Raw genomic sequence first — 14,233 nt, 5'->3', positions numbered from 1 at the left:
ATCTAGCCTTGAGGTAATGAAGGCATTTACTCATTTTTCGGTGAAAAAAAAAGCTGTTCTAGTAACATTAGATATGTGTTTATCGAATGCTAGATCTGAACCTATGATAACACCAAGGTTTTTAGCTACTGAACCAGGTGTGACGGAGAAGTCGTCCAGATTTAACATTAAGTCTGATCATTTATTTCTAGCAGCTTTGAATTTCTGTTTTATCATTATTTAATAGGAGAACATTGTGAGACATCAATGTTTTCACATCTTTTACACATTTCTCGATTTTCTTTATTCTCACTCACATTTCTTGATCAGAGGTTTAAATACCGCTGTTTTAATGACTTTGCGTACATGCCCCAGGGTAATCGATGAGTTTACTATCATTAACAGAAGTTTAATTATATATGGCTGTACCTGTTTTAGTCATTTTGAGGGAACTGCATCAAGTGTGCTGGTTTTGCTGTTTGATGAGGAGATAATTTTCTCTAGTTCTAGCTGTTTAAGTGGGTTAAAAACTCATCATAACTTCAGTAACTGAGTTTTGTTCTATATCAGCCACACCAGATGACATATTTATCTGTTGAATTTTATCCTTAATGTTTTCAGTTTTAGTATAAAAGAAGTCCATAAAAGCGTTGCTGGTGTGAATGGCTGGAATCTGAGATTCAGTACCTGCCTGGTTTTTAGTCAGTAGGGAAATAACACTAAAGAGGCCAGATATGCTGAGTGGGCTTTATTAAGTTCTTTCTGTATTTGACAAGACTTTCCACTGTCTTTCCACGCAGAATGGAACACTTTCAGTTTAGTTGATCGATATTTTTTATAAATTTTGTAATAACTGTTTTAACGTACATTTCATTATCATTTCATATCAAAGAATTATCATTTCTTTACACCATCTAAAGTAGGCAGAAAGGTATTTTCTAAACAACTGATTAGTTTGTCTAGTTCCGATGAGTCTGCTGGACAGTGTACTAGAGTTGAAAATCAGAAAGGTTAACAGTAAGTGACTAAGAGAAATCAGAATTTGCAAATTTACTAAACAATAATGATAGAGGCAGCTGTGTGTGTGTTTGTTAGGGAGGACTTTATCTGTATTTATTTTTTTTTATACAGGCAGATTTTTAATTTGTTCACTGAGTAATAAGAATAAGAAAAAAAATAATAGTATATAAAATATACTAATACACCTCCTTCCTAAGGGGTGTGTTTTTATATGTCAGTGTTTCTAATGGATTATAATTTCTCTCTCAGGCTGGATTGGTGTAATCTATCAGATAAAAGCTGTGCAGATCTGACCTCAGCTCTCAGCTCAAACTCCTCAACTCTGAGAGAACTGAACCTGAATAATAATGAACTGCAGGATTCAGGAGTGAAGCTGCTCTCTGCTGGACTGAAGAATCCACACTGTAAACTGGAGAAACTGTGGTAAGATCATCAAAATACAACAAACAGAGCATCTCACCTTCACACACACACACACACACACACACACACACGAACATGATCTCTTATGCAAATTAAATTAGGCAGGTGTACTCGGTCCAGATTAGGCCGCCGATATTTGCAAAAAATGCGGATCGTAAGGCACAAGAAAATGCCGATCCAGACTCCCGATCCAGTTTTTTTCACAGTCCGGGTTTTCCAGCGCACTCATTTAGATAATCCATTCCAGTTTTTGCTGTGTTTTTGCCAGTGAGAGTAAAATCCGGTCCGCATTTTTCAGCACACCTTCAGCAAACGAGCATAGCATCTCCCCGGCCGGGAAAGATGAACTCCGGTCAGACCGGCTGGAGGCAGCGTTAGCTCCCTTTATGAAGAGTTTTTTCTTTGAATTTAATAAAGTTTTCTCTCTTAACATTATGATGTTTGCTTGTTGTGTTTTTAGTGTCATTATACTTATTGTAGTATCACATCTCAACTAGTGGGTATGGGTAAATTTCACAATTATTTGCAAATAAAGTTTATGAAACATGTTATGTTTCTTATTTATGCAACTAAAAGGTAAAACTGTGTGAAACGTAGCTTATTTTGATAATTTAGCTTTAATTGCTTATAAAAAAAATGTATTAACAATCATCTTAACTATTATTTGTACATGACAAAAGTGGAACTTTTTGGAAGGTGTGTGTCCCGTTACATAATAATTTCAGAAAAAGAACATCATACTGAACGTAAAACATGGTGGTGGTAGTGTGATGGTCTGGGGATTCTGGATAACTTGCTGTAATTGATGGAATCAGGAATTCTGCTGTTTACCTGAAAATCCTGAAGGAGAATCTCTGGCTCAAGCTCAAGAGTACTTGGGTTCAGCAGCAGGACAATGATCCAAAGCACACAAACAGTTCACGTCTGAATGGATTAATAAAACTAAATGAAGGTTTTTTGAGGGTCTAGTCAAAGTCTAATTGAGATGCTGTGGATGATCTTAAACAGGACGTTTATGCTGGAAAATCCTCCAATGTGTCTGAATTAAAATCATTCTGTAAAGAAAAGTGGAACAAAATTCCTCCACAGAAATGTAAAAGACTAGTTTCCAGTTATCAGTAAAGCTTGAGTGCAGTTGTTGCCGCCAAGAGTGGCACAAACAAGTTATTAGGTTTAGGGGGCAAACACTTTTTACACAGGGCTAGATTGGTTCGGATACTTTTTTCCTTTTAATAAATAAAATTATAATTTAATAATAACAGTGATTTTTATTTTTACTCAGGTTATCTTTGTTTGATAATCAGAAAAATGTAAGTATGACAAAAAAGCAAAAACCCAAGAAACCTGTAGGGAACAAATATTTTTCACACCACTGTACTGTGGCCCGTCGGTCAGGTAGTCTACAATCCAGGAGACAAGGGCGGCGTCTGCTTGCACTGTTGTCAGCTTGTCACCCAGAAGATCAGGCCGAATGCTGTTAAATGCAGTGAAGAAATAAAAAATCATGACCCTCACAGTACTGACTGATCTGTCTAGGTGAGCATAAACTCTGTTGAGCAGGTAGATGATGACATCCTGACTCTCAGGCAGAACTGATAGTCCAGTAGTGAGACCAGCAACACATACCAGTGGTGCAGCGGTGGAGCAGAAGAGTAAAAGAAGCACTTTTATGGTGAAAAAACAAACCAAAACTCTCTACTAGCATGATTTGAGAGAGCACAGATCACAAAGAGAAGCTACTGTAATTTCATTTATTCAGAGAAAACATCTATTCAAACTAACCTGGCCCTATCTGAAAAATAATTTTCCCCTAAACCTAATAACTCGATTGTGTCACCGGCGGCAACAACTGAAATCAAGAGTTTGTGATAACTGTTAATGAGTCTTTCACATCTCTGTGGAGGAATTTTGCTCTTCTTCAACACTCACCTTAACTGAGCCAAGTGAGACCTGCAATTCTTTAGATGTTGTTTTGTGTTGTTTTGGAGTAATTTTGTGGGCCGGTCACTCCTGGGAAGGTTCACCAGTGTTTCATGTTTTCTCAATTAGTGAATAATAGCTCTCACTGTGGTTCTCTGGAGTCCCAAAGCATTAGAAATGACTTTGTAACCTTTTCCAGACTGATAGATGATCAGTGTCACAGTTAATTCATGGGGGGATTAAATGATGATTAATTATAAAATCAAATCAAATTTATTTGTATAGCACTTTTTACAACTGATGTCACAAAGCAGCTTTACAGAAACATGATCACAGGACAAAGAATCAGGCAAAACACAAAAACAAAAAATATGCAGAATACAAAAAAAAAACCCAGAGAGTGTGGAGGGAAAACTCCCTCAGAGCTGCAGGAGGAAGAAACCTTGGGAGGACCAAGACTCACATTTAAGGGGGGAACATCCTACCACTGGTCAAACAGCTTTTAAATTAATTTTAAAAAGTATTTTATACATTCACATAGGTTTTATATATTCAGCCTTATCTAAAGGGAAAAACATTAATTACCAAAAGTTAAACTAAACAAGTAAGTTTTCAGTCTAGACTTAAAGATTGAGACTGCGTCTCAATAAGAGAAAGCTCTTCCTCCTGCAGAGCTCCTCTGAATTTTAGGAACTACTAAGAAACCAGCACCCTGAGATCTAAGTAATCACGGTGGTTCATAATAGGAGATGAGATCTCGTAAATACTCAGGAGCGAGCCCGTGTAGGGCTTTATACGTTAACAGGAGAATTTTATAGTCTATGTGGAATTTGACTGGAAGCAGTGCAGTGCTGATAGGACTGGACTAATGTGCTCAAATGTTCTAGTTTTATTAAGGACCCTGGCTGCAGCATTTTGAACTAGCTGAAGTTTATTTAATAACTGCAGGAACATACTGACAGTAGTGCATTACAATAATCTAGCCTTGAGGTAATGAAGGCATTTACTCATTTTTCGGTGAAAAAAAAGCTGTTCTAGTAACATTAGATATGTGTTTATCGAATGCTAGATCTGAACCTATGATAACACCAAGGTTTTTAGCTACTGAACCAGGTGTGACGGAGAAGTCGTCCAGATTTAACATTAAGTCTGATCATTTATTTCTAGCAGCTTTGAATTTCTGTTTTATCATTATTTAATAGGAGAACATTGTGAGACATCAATGTTTTCACATCTTTTACACATTTCTCGATTTTCTTTATTCTCACTCACATTTCTTGATCAGAGGTTTAAATACCGCTGTTTTAATGACTTTGCGTACATGCCCCAGGGTAAACAATGAGTTTACTATCATTAACAGAAGTTTAATTATATATGGCTGTACCTGTTTTAGTCATTTTGAGGGAACTGCATCAAGTGTGCTGGTTTTGCTGTTTGATGAGGAGATAATTTTCTCTAGTTCTAGCTGTTTAAGTGGGTTAAAAACTCATCATAACTTCAGTAACTGAGTTTTGTTCTATATCAGCCACACCAGATGACATATTTATCTGTTGAATTTTATCCTGAATGTTTTCAGTTTTCTATCAAAGAAGTCCATAAAAGTGTTGCTGGTGTGAATGGCTGGAATCTGAGATTCAGTACCTGCCTGGTTTTTAGTCAGTAGGGAAATAACACTAAAGAGGCCAGATATGCTGAGTGGGCTTTATTAAGTTCTTTCTGTATTTGACAAGACTTTCCACTGTCTTTCCACGCAGAATGGAACACTTTCAGTTTAGTTGATCGATATTTTTTATAAATTTTGTAATAACTGTTTTAACGTACATTTCATTATCATTTCATATCAAAGAATTATCATTTCTTTACACCATCTAAAGTAGGCAGAAAGGTATTTTCTAAACAACTGATTAGTTTGTCTAGTTCCGATGAGTCTGCTGGACAGTGTACTAGAGTTGAAAATCAGAAAGGTTAACAGTAAGTGACTAAGAGAAATCAGAATTTGCAAATTTACTAAACAATAATGATAGTGGCAGCTGTGTGTGTGTTTGTTAGGGAGGACTTTATCTGTATTTATTTTTTTTTATACAGGCAGATTTTTAATTTGTTCACTGAGTAATAAGAATAAGAAAAAAAATAATAGTATATAAAATATACTAATACACCTCCTTCCTAAGGGGTGTGTTTTTATATGTCAGTGTTTCTAATGGATTATCATTTCTCTCTCAGGCTGGATGGGTGTAATCTATCAGAGAAAAGCTGTGCAGATCTGACCTCAGCTCTCAGCTCAAACTCCTCAACTCTGAGAGAACTGAACCTGAATAATAATAAACTGCAGGATTCAGGAGTGAAGCTGCTCTCTGCTGGACTGAAGAATCCACACTGTAAACTGGAGAAACTGTGGTAAGATCATCAAAATACAACAAACAGAGCATCTCACCTTCACACACACACACACACACACACACGAACATGATCTCTTATGCAAATTAAATTAGGCAGGTGTGCTCGGTCCAGATTAGGCCGCCGATATTTGCAAAAAATGCGGATCGTAAGGCACAAGAAAATGCCGATCCAGACTCCCGATCCAGTTTTTTTCACAGTCCGGGTTTTCCAGCGCACTCATTTAGATAATCCATTCCAGTTTTTGCTGTGTTTTTGCCAGTGAGAGTAAAATCCGGTCCGCATTTTTCAGCACACCTTCAGCAAACGAGCATAGCATCTCCCCGGCCGGGAAAGATGAACTCCGGTCAGACCGGCTGGAGGCAGCGTTAGCTCCCTTTATGAAGAGTTTTTTCTTTGAATTTAATAAAGTTTTCTCTCTTAACATTATGATGTTTGCTTGTTGTGTTTTTAGTGTCATTATGCTTATTGTAGTATCACATCTCAACTAGTGGGTATGGGTAAATTTCACAATTATTTGCAAATAAAGTTTATGAAACATGTTATGTTTCTTATTTATGCAACTAAAAGGTAAAACTGTGTGAAACGTAGCTTATTTTGATAATTTAGCTTTAATTGCTTATAAAAAAAATGTATTATATTATGGTTACATTACTAACACAGGAGCAGGCTGACACCTGAGCATACTGAAATGCTCGTCTTTGTAAAAAAAGAATCTCCCCATCATGCTCGGACTGCAGGCAGGGCAAACAGTTGGTATTGAAGGGAGTGTGTAGATGGGGTGGAGCAGCAAAGTGTGGAGGAGATTGGGGAGTAGTAGGCATTTTGCTTTTAAATAGTTTTCATTATTTGCACTGATTTTTTTAAGCTTTGGTTTACACTTGTTCAAGAGCACTGATGAGTACAGCAGTCAAGAGTACTGATGCTGTTAATAGACTATTTTCTACTCAGTTTGTGTGTTTTGCTTTTTTAATACAATTTACAATATTATTTGCACTTATGGCTTTTTAAGGCTTGGTTTACTGTCGCCATTTCTGTTTGTTATTTATTATTTTGTCTATTTTGAGTTTATTAATTGCTAAACAGGTCAGTTTCTCCTTACCAACCTTTGTGTATTATTCAAACAAACCTAATTCAGCTGGCTACTTGTTATCAAGAGTAAAACGCTTTTCAACATGAGTTTGACAACAAAGTAAGTTGGCTAAATAACTTTAAACTTTAATACATGCTCGGATAGGCCGGTATCGGTATCGGCCGATATCGGTATCGGATCGGAAGTGCAAAAAAAAAAATCTGTATCGGATCGGAAGTTCAAAAAGCTGGATCGGGACATCCCTAGTCCAGATACCAGGTGGAGAAGTGGAGACAAAGTGAAAAATATAGTTTGGGAGGGAAAGGGGAACTGCTGTGTTTTTGTTGGTGTGAATGACTGGAATCTGAGGTTTATTACCTGCCTGGTCTTTTCTATATTTGACAAGACTGTCTTTCCACTCAGAATGAAACACTTCCAGTTTAGTTGATCGATATTATTATAAATTTTGTACTAACTGCTTTAAGGTACGAGTTTGATCATTGTACCACATTGCGAGCTTTTTCTGTCTCTCTTTTTTGTGTTTAAGGGGAGCTACACCATCTAAAATAATATTTTTTTAAACAACTGATTAGTTTTTCTAGTTCCAATGAGTCTGCTGGACAGTGTACTAGAGTTGAAAATCAGGAAGTTTAACAGTAAGTGACTAAGAGACTATGTGCTATGCTGCATGAAAGTAAGACAGCACCTATCTATCTATCTATCTATCTATCTATCTATCTATCTATCTATCTATCTATCTATATGAAGAAATCAGTATTTGCAAATTTGTGTGTGTGTATGTGTATGTGTGTTAGGGAGGATTCATCCGTATTTGTTTTTTTTTTTATTATACATAGGCAAATTTTTTATTTGTAATCAAGCAAGAAAAGAGGTCACTTCAACACCTACAGTTGCACTTATTTTAATTCACTGATTAGTAATAATAAGAAAAAGAATAATAATAATACATAATAAAGAATATAATAATTATCTCAAAAATATACTAATACACCTCCTTCCTAAGGGGTGTGTGTTTATATGTCAGTGTTTCTAATGGATTATAATTTCTCTCTCAGGCTGGGTTCCTGTTATCAATCAGATAAAAGCTGTGCAGATCTGGCCTCAGTTCTCAGCTCAAACTCCTCAACTCTGAGAGAACTGAACCTGGGTGGTAATAAACTGCAGGATTCAGGAGTGAAGCTGCTCTCTGCTGGACTGAAGAATCCACACTGTAAACTGGAGAAACTGTGGTAAGATCATCAAAATACAACAAACAGAGCATCTCACCTTCACACACACACACACACACACACACACACATGATCTCTTGAAAATATAAATTTGGAGGGAATGGGATACTGCTGTGTTTTTGTTGTGAAAACATTGTTTTACCATATACTTTCTAATTTTTTCAGCTTAGCAAATACAACTTTCTTTTAGAAAAACAACAAAAAAATACTTTTTATTCCCACTTTTATGGGAGTTGACACTTAATTAGCGGGTGTTTAAATACTCCTAAAAAGGCGAGCTCTGACTATGAGTTCTTTTGCTTCCTGCTTCTGTGCCGTTCAGACGCTTCTCTGCTTAGCTCTGCTATCTCTGCTATCTTTCATACTTTTCTTTATTTTTAGACATTTTCGAACTACAGTGTCTGAGCTCATTATTTAGATTAGCACTAGCACTACCATATTTTGTTTTTTATTTTTTATTTTTTTAGTTTCTTTTGGACATTTAGTATAGTAGAGCCATAGGCACAGGAATCAGAAAAGTTCCTGTAGAGTGCTAAAGAAGAAATCTACAAGATGCCTCCTTGTGTGGGTTCAGAGCACCAGTGCTGCCAGAACTGCTACAATCTTCTACAAAGAATGACTGTTTTGGGGGAAAAAAATCGGTCCTTGTTATCAGAGTTTAAGGACTGGCATTTCTGCACTGTTCAAGGACCATTGGAGAGTGGGAGTGCTGCCAGCGGACAACAGGTTTTTAACGGAGCAGCGAGCAGTGGAGACGAACAGAACTGGACCAGCAGATCATGTGGACATGCGTAATGTGAGTACAGCTGAAAGATATGGGCAAAACCAGCAATGGGTTAGCATTGGAGCTAAACCCAAACGGCATGCCACATACAGCTCTGTAGTATCCTCCACTCCTGCTAACATAGCACATCTGGCTAATGCTAATGCTAAAGCTATTGCTCGGAGATCACAGAGCACAGAGCCAGAGGAAATCAGTTCCAGTCACTTAGCTTGCAAAACAGATTTGAGCCACTGCAAGACCTTAATGACTTTTTAAATACCAGCCAGTATGATTCAGAAAGAACCAGAAGATTCAGCCATTCAAAACACCGCAGGAGAGCCACAGGGCTCAGCAGACACCCATGTTTTGGGGGATGACTCTGTTCATGGCATGAAAAATAATCAGAAACTCATCGTTCGATGTGAGCCAAACATCACAGTTTCTGAACTGAATGAGAAGCTTCCAGCACTACTGGCTGAAAACAGAACAGTGAAACGGATTATTGCTCAGGTTGGAAAGAACGATACAAAGAAAGAGGAGTCTGAGGTGTTAAAAGAGACTTTAATGATCTTTTTACCACACTGCGCAAGTTCAACATCCAGACATTCATCAGTGGTCCTCTACCTGCAAGGGGCTGCAATATGTTCTCTAGGCTGTTGGCTTTAAAACATTTGGCTTCAGAAAACCTGCAGGTCAAACGGACTGAACTTCATTGACAATTTCAATATGTTTTTTGGGAAGAGAGTTTTTCAGGAGAGATGGACTGCACACCAACAAGAGGGGAGTCAAATTCCTGTCACAGAACATAATTTTTTCTCTGTGCAACTTCTCTGTTCCCACTGGTGAAGACACGTCAGCTTTAACACCCAAGGACACTGTCTGCACTACAGAGACACAACATCCTTCCCCCACAGAGACTGCGGAGTTATCGGATGGGAGCCATGTTCTGCTGTATCAGCTGCCGGAAACACCGCAACTGCATGAGCACTCCACACCATCCTCCATCTCCACCTCATCATCATCATCCTCCATCTCCAACCCATCATCACCCCATCTGATCTTCCCAGCAACCATGGAGAAGCTGGTATCTGCAGGGACAAAGCTGACGCTTTCTCTGTCAGCGAGTCCTCAGGTACAGCGGAAAATCAGCACAACTTCTCCTCCACAGTCACCTACTGCCTCACGGACCCAGCAACCCCCATCCCCACCACCACTACACTCCCCAATCAAGGAGTTAGTAAAGGGGACCAAAATGAAGCCCAGTGAACATGAACATGAAGTATTAAACAAACTCCCCCCACAACCCAAAAAGAAAAGACAAGCTCCTAAACCACCAGACAGACAGCTCCGCTCTCGACTTCTTCACCAGCAGGAGCCCCTCCCACCTCCTTCCACCATAAGGGAAGAGGCCGCCACAAGTAATCCAGCAAACTGATATCTTTTGGGTCCGTGCTGCTACAATGGTGATGTCAGCAGTACATGTTTTCAAAACAAGTACGGACCCTGTGTGCCAGTTATCTCCCCCATTCCAGTTCTTATCAGAAGCAGAAAGAACAGGGAGTATAGGTCAGATAATGTGAATATATCCAACCTGCAGTATGTAAATTGTAACCCACAGTCTTTGGAACAAAACGCACAGGGTATTAAATTAGCTCTGCTAAATATCAGATCTCTTACTAAAAAGTCTTATCTAATTAATGATTTTATTACAAATTATGGGCTTGATTTTCTGTTTTTAACAGAGACATGGTTAAATTCTTGTAGTGCTGAAAGTGTATTAATTGAGTCGGCTCCACCAAACTTTAACTTTTTAAATGTCTCACGTACCGGCAAGAAAGGTGGAGGTGTAGCTATGCTGTTTAATGATACATTCCAATGCAAGCAGTTATCACTTGGAGACTCCACATCTTTTGAATATTTAGGTGCAGTTTTAAAAGGGACACCAAGAATATTACTAGTAATTGTCTACAGGCCTCCAAGGTACAATGCTGATTTTATTGATGATTTTACAGATATGCTGTCTTTTATTTCTACTGAATTTGATCATTTTATTATTGCTGGTGATTTTAACATTCACATTGATAATCCCAAGGATAATTATGCCAGAGAACTCTATGGGCCCTATTTGAACGATCTATAGCACACTTGGTAATTGTGCTTTGCTCAGCTAGATTTAGGGGCGTGTCCTGTGTCTTTGGTATTGTTGCGCAGCTCCAACGGCACACAAGGGTGTGTTTTAATTCCCTTAATTATTCATGGGTGTGTTTTGGGCATAACATGAAACCAATCAGTGTGTCAGTATCCATCCCCTTTAAGACACAGCTGCACGCTGACTTCTGTTCGTTCCTATTTTAACAGCGCATAGGAAATTGCGCTGTCACGCTGTGAAGATAAACCTGCAACTTAGGCAAGAGTAAAGTTATTTTATTCTTTATTCTGTTTATTGTTTATATAAAAACTGGGTTTGCAACACTGAATATTAATCAAGCAATCGATTATTTACACCGGAGGGGGACCCTCATTTACAGTTTAAAAGGGATTAAAAATATTTTTAAAAATAGAAATAAAAACTGACATTTACTATAGATGAATAAAATATATACAAGGAAAAATAGGACATTTTAAAAACATCATAAAAATTGACATAAAAGTAAAGAATTTATATCTTATGAAGAAAATAATAATAGCAGTGAAAGTAAAGTAAAATGATAAGAATGATAAGAGATTATCAAATTTATTTCAATAAACTAAGAACATGGGAATCATGGGGAATATATATATATATATATATATATATATATATATATATATATATATATATATATATATATATATATATATACATATATAATTTGATTAATAAAATAATTAAAATAATTAAAATGAATAAAAAATAAATAATATAAAATATAAACTCATTAAACACAATCACAGGCTTTCTGCGCAGAATAATAAAAGTTCCAGTTAGTTTCAGTTTCAAATCATGAAAACAGCTCATCAAAACCTCAACCTCTCCTTTATATTTGACAATATTTGATGAACTTACAGGTCCTTACTTGTTTTTATTTAACTGAACTGAGTTTTATATTGTTTGTAGCCTCGCGCTGAATTCAGTGAAGCCAGAAAGATGCAAACCATCAGACTCTGTAAATACTCTGCTGGATAGTTTTAACACAAAAACTGCTAGAGTTTTAGATGAGATTGCACCAGATAGAGTTAAAACCATGCCATGCAAGCAGAAAGCTCCATGGAGAAATGATGCTGCAGTTCAGCTCCAAAAGAGAGAATGCAGAAAGGCTGAGCGCAGATGGCGAAAAACCAAGCTTCACATCCACAAAAAAAATTTTAAAGATAGACTGCGTGATTACAATAAAATAATGTGCACATCTAGACAATCCTACTTCTCCAGCATTATTAACAATAATATAAACAATAGCAAAGTTCTTTTCACTGTGGTTGACAGACTAACTAACTCACCTACATATATTACCTCTGAGCTAGTTTCAACTGAGAGATGTAATGAGTTTGCAAAAAAATGTTAATACTAAAATACACAATATCAGACAAGCCATCAGTACACCTATATCCACCGATGAGCCCATGTGCTCTCCAAAACCATGCAAAAGCATCATAGTCAAAATGTCCCAATTTAGCACTACTAATGAAGAAGTTTTAATTGATACAGTGAGTCACCTCAAATCATCCACTTGCAGTCTTGATACATTACCAACCAAGTTTTTAAAGAATGTTTTTTACTCAATATCAGCAGACATTCTTCAAATAGTAGGTACCTCACTCATGTTGGGTGTTTTTCCAAATGCATTAGAAACAGCCGTTGTGAAAAAAAATAAAAATTTTCTAAAAAAGAAAAATTTAGATACAAAAAGGGGATCACACACTTCAAACACATGTATCACAATACCACCTTAATGTCACTACCACAATTAACCCAGAAATACGGCATTGGGAGAACTCAATTTTTACAATACCACCAGTTAAGATCAATCATCTATTCAAAAATCACCCCAATCACATTAGACCTGCCTACACCAATTTCAGAATTTCTTAGCATTACTACAACAAATAAAATATTATCCAAAATATATAAAATAATATCTCAATTGAATCAGCTTACCGTGCAAACAATGGGAAGAAGATTTATCATTAACTCCTAATGCTGATTTCTGGGTCCAGGTGTGTAATAATAATCACAACATGATCAGAAACACTAATTTACAACTCATCCAGTATAAAGTTATTCACCGAGTTCACTACACCACACACAACATGTATAAAATGGGATTCACTATCTCACCAATTTGTACACACTGTAATCAAAACACAGTTGATAATTATATCCACGCTATGTGGCACTGCACACCCGTTAACCAGTTCTGGAAAGAAGTTATTACCCTCCTATCTCATGCCCTCACCACCCAAATCCACCCAACACCATCACTCTGCCTACTAGGAGACACACCAACCACTAACACAACACCACAAAACAATAGAATAATCTTAATGTCACGAGTCATCGCAAAGAAAATCATCCTCATAAACTGGAAAACAAAAAATAACATTAACATCAATCACTGGAAAAAATCTACTAACAGACTATCTCTCTCTAGACACTCAGAACCCACCAAAAACACAGATTCAGACCCAATTTAGACACATCTAATTCAAACATTACAGTAAATCACATAATAATCCAACACAAGATAAACTGTAGCAAAATCATTCGTTAAAATCCCACATAACTTCATTATTCTGTTTTCTGTTTAGCTATATTTTGGTATATATATGTATGTATCTTTCTTTCCTTTTTTTCTCTTTTCTTTTTCTTTTCTTTTTTTGTTTTTGTTTGTATGTTTGTTTTCTCCCCCTGTACCCCCTTCTGCATCTCACTCCCTCCAACCCTGAACCCCCAACTATATTAAATGTGTATATGTATATATAAATTAAACAAATAAATGAATAAACATTAAAGTATTAATAGTCCTCTGAAGAGGGGGGGTGGTGGTGGGTCAAAAAAAAAGAAAATCAGACATTGCTTTTGAAGTGTGGTTCAACAGAATCATTTAAACCCTAAACTAATAAAACTACCTCTGACCATGTGCACATAAATATAGATCTCTCACTTAACAATACTAAATAATCTTATTCTAATTTCACCCTCATAAAGAGAAATACACTGAGCAGCATGTTCTCTGTGGAAAAGTGTTCTATTCTGAGCTCTTTATCAGAAGTACATGCATGTCTGTTTATCTGAATTTAAGTTCAGTGTTAGTTTAATCTGCAGTGTGAGATTCAGCTAAATGAATGATCATATCTTGCTTTAATAATTGATGGAATAATCACTGAAAATGTTCTGACCAACCAATTTATTGATAAAGAAATTAGAGTTAG

The 14,233-nt window shown here is 36.7% G+C and overlaps 2 protein-coding genes across 3 annotated transcripts in view; both read left to right on the top strand.

The window, feature by feature from the left end:
• The window catches only part of LOC111188855 (NACHT, LRR and PYD domains-containing protein 12-like), an 859,751-nt gene that overhangs the window by 25,541 nt on the left and 819,977 nt on the right, over positions 1–14,233 (top strand). The window lies entirely within an intron of this gene.
• The window catches only part of LOC111196352 (NACHT, LRR and PYD domains-containing protein 12-like), a 29,540-nt gene that overhangs the window by 8,559 nt on the left and 6,748 nt on the right, over positions 1–14,233 (top strand). The window contains exons 3-5 of one of the 2 annotated variants that reach the window (XM_049472896.1): positions 1,249–1,422; positions 5,566–5,739; positions 7,888–8,061. In XM_049472896.1, the coding sequence (XP_049328853.1) occupies positions 1,249–1,422; positions 5,566–5,739; positions 7,888–8,061 (522 nt within the window). The remainder of the gene's footprint in view (positions 1–1,248; positions 1,423–5,565; positions 5,740–7,887; positions 8,062–14,233) is intronic. The other variant, XM_049472895.1, reaches the window with a different exon arrangement.

The sequence above is a fragment of the Astyanax mexicanus genome, unplaced genomic scaffold, assembly GCF_023375975.1.
Source record: "Astyanax mexicanus isolate ESR-SI-001 unplaced genomic scaffold, AstMex3_surface scaffold_31, whole genome shotgun sequence".
NCBI classification, from domain to species: Eukaryota; Metazoa; Chordata; class Actinopteri; order Characiformes; family Acestrorhamphidae; genus Astyanax; species Astyanax mexicanus.
The sequence above is the reverse complement of the archived record's forward strand: the minus strand, read 5'-3'. Positions and strand labels throughout refer to the sequence as shown.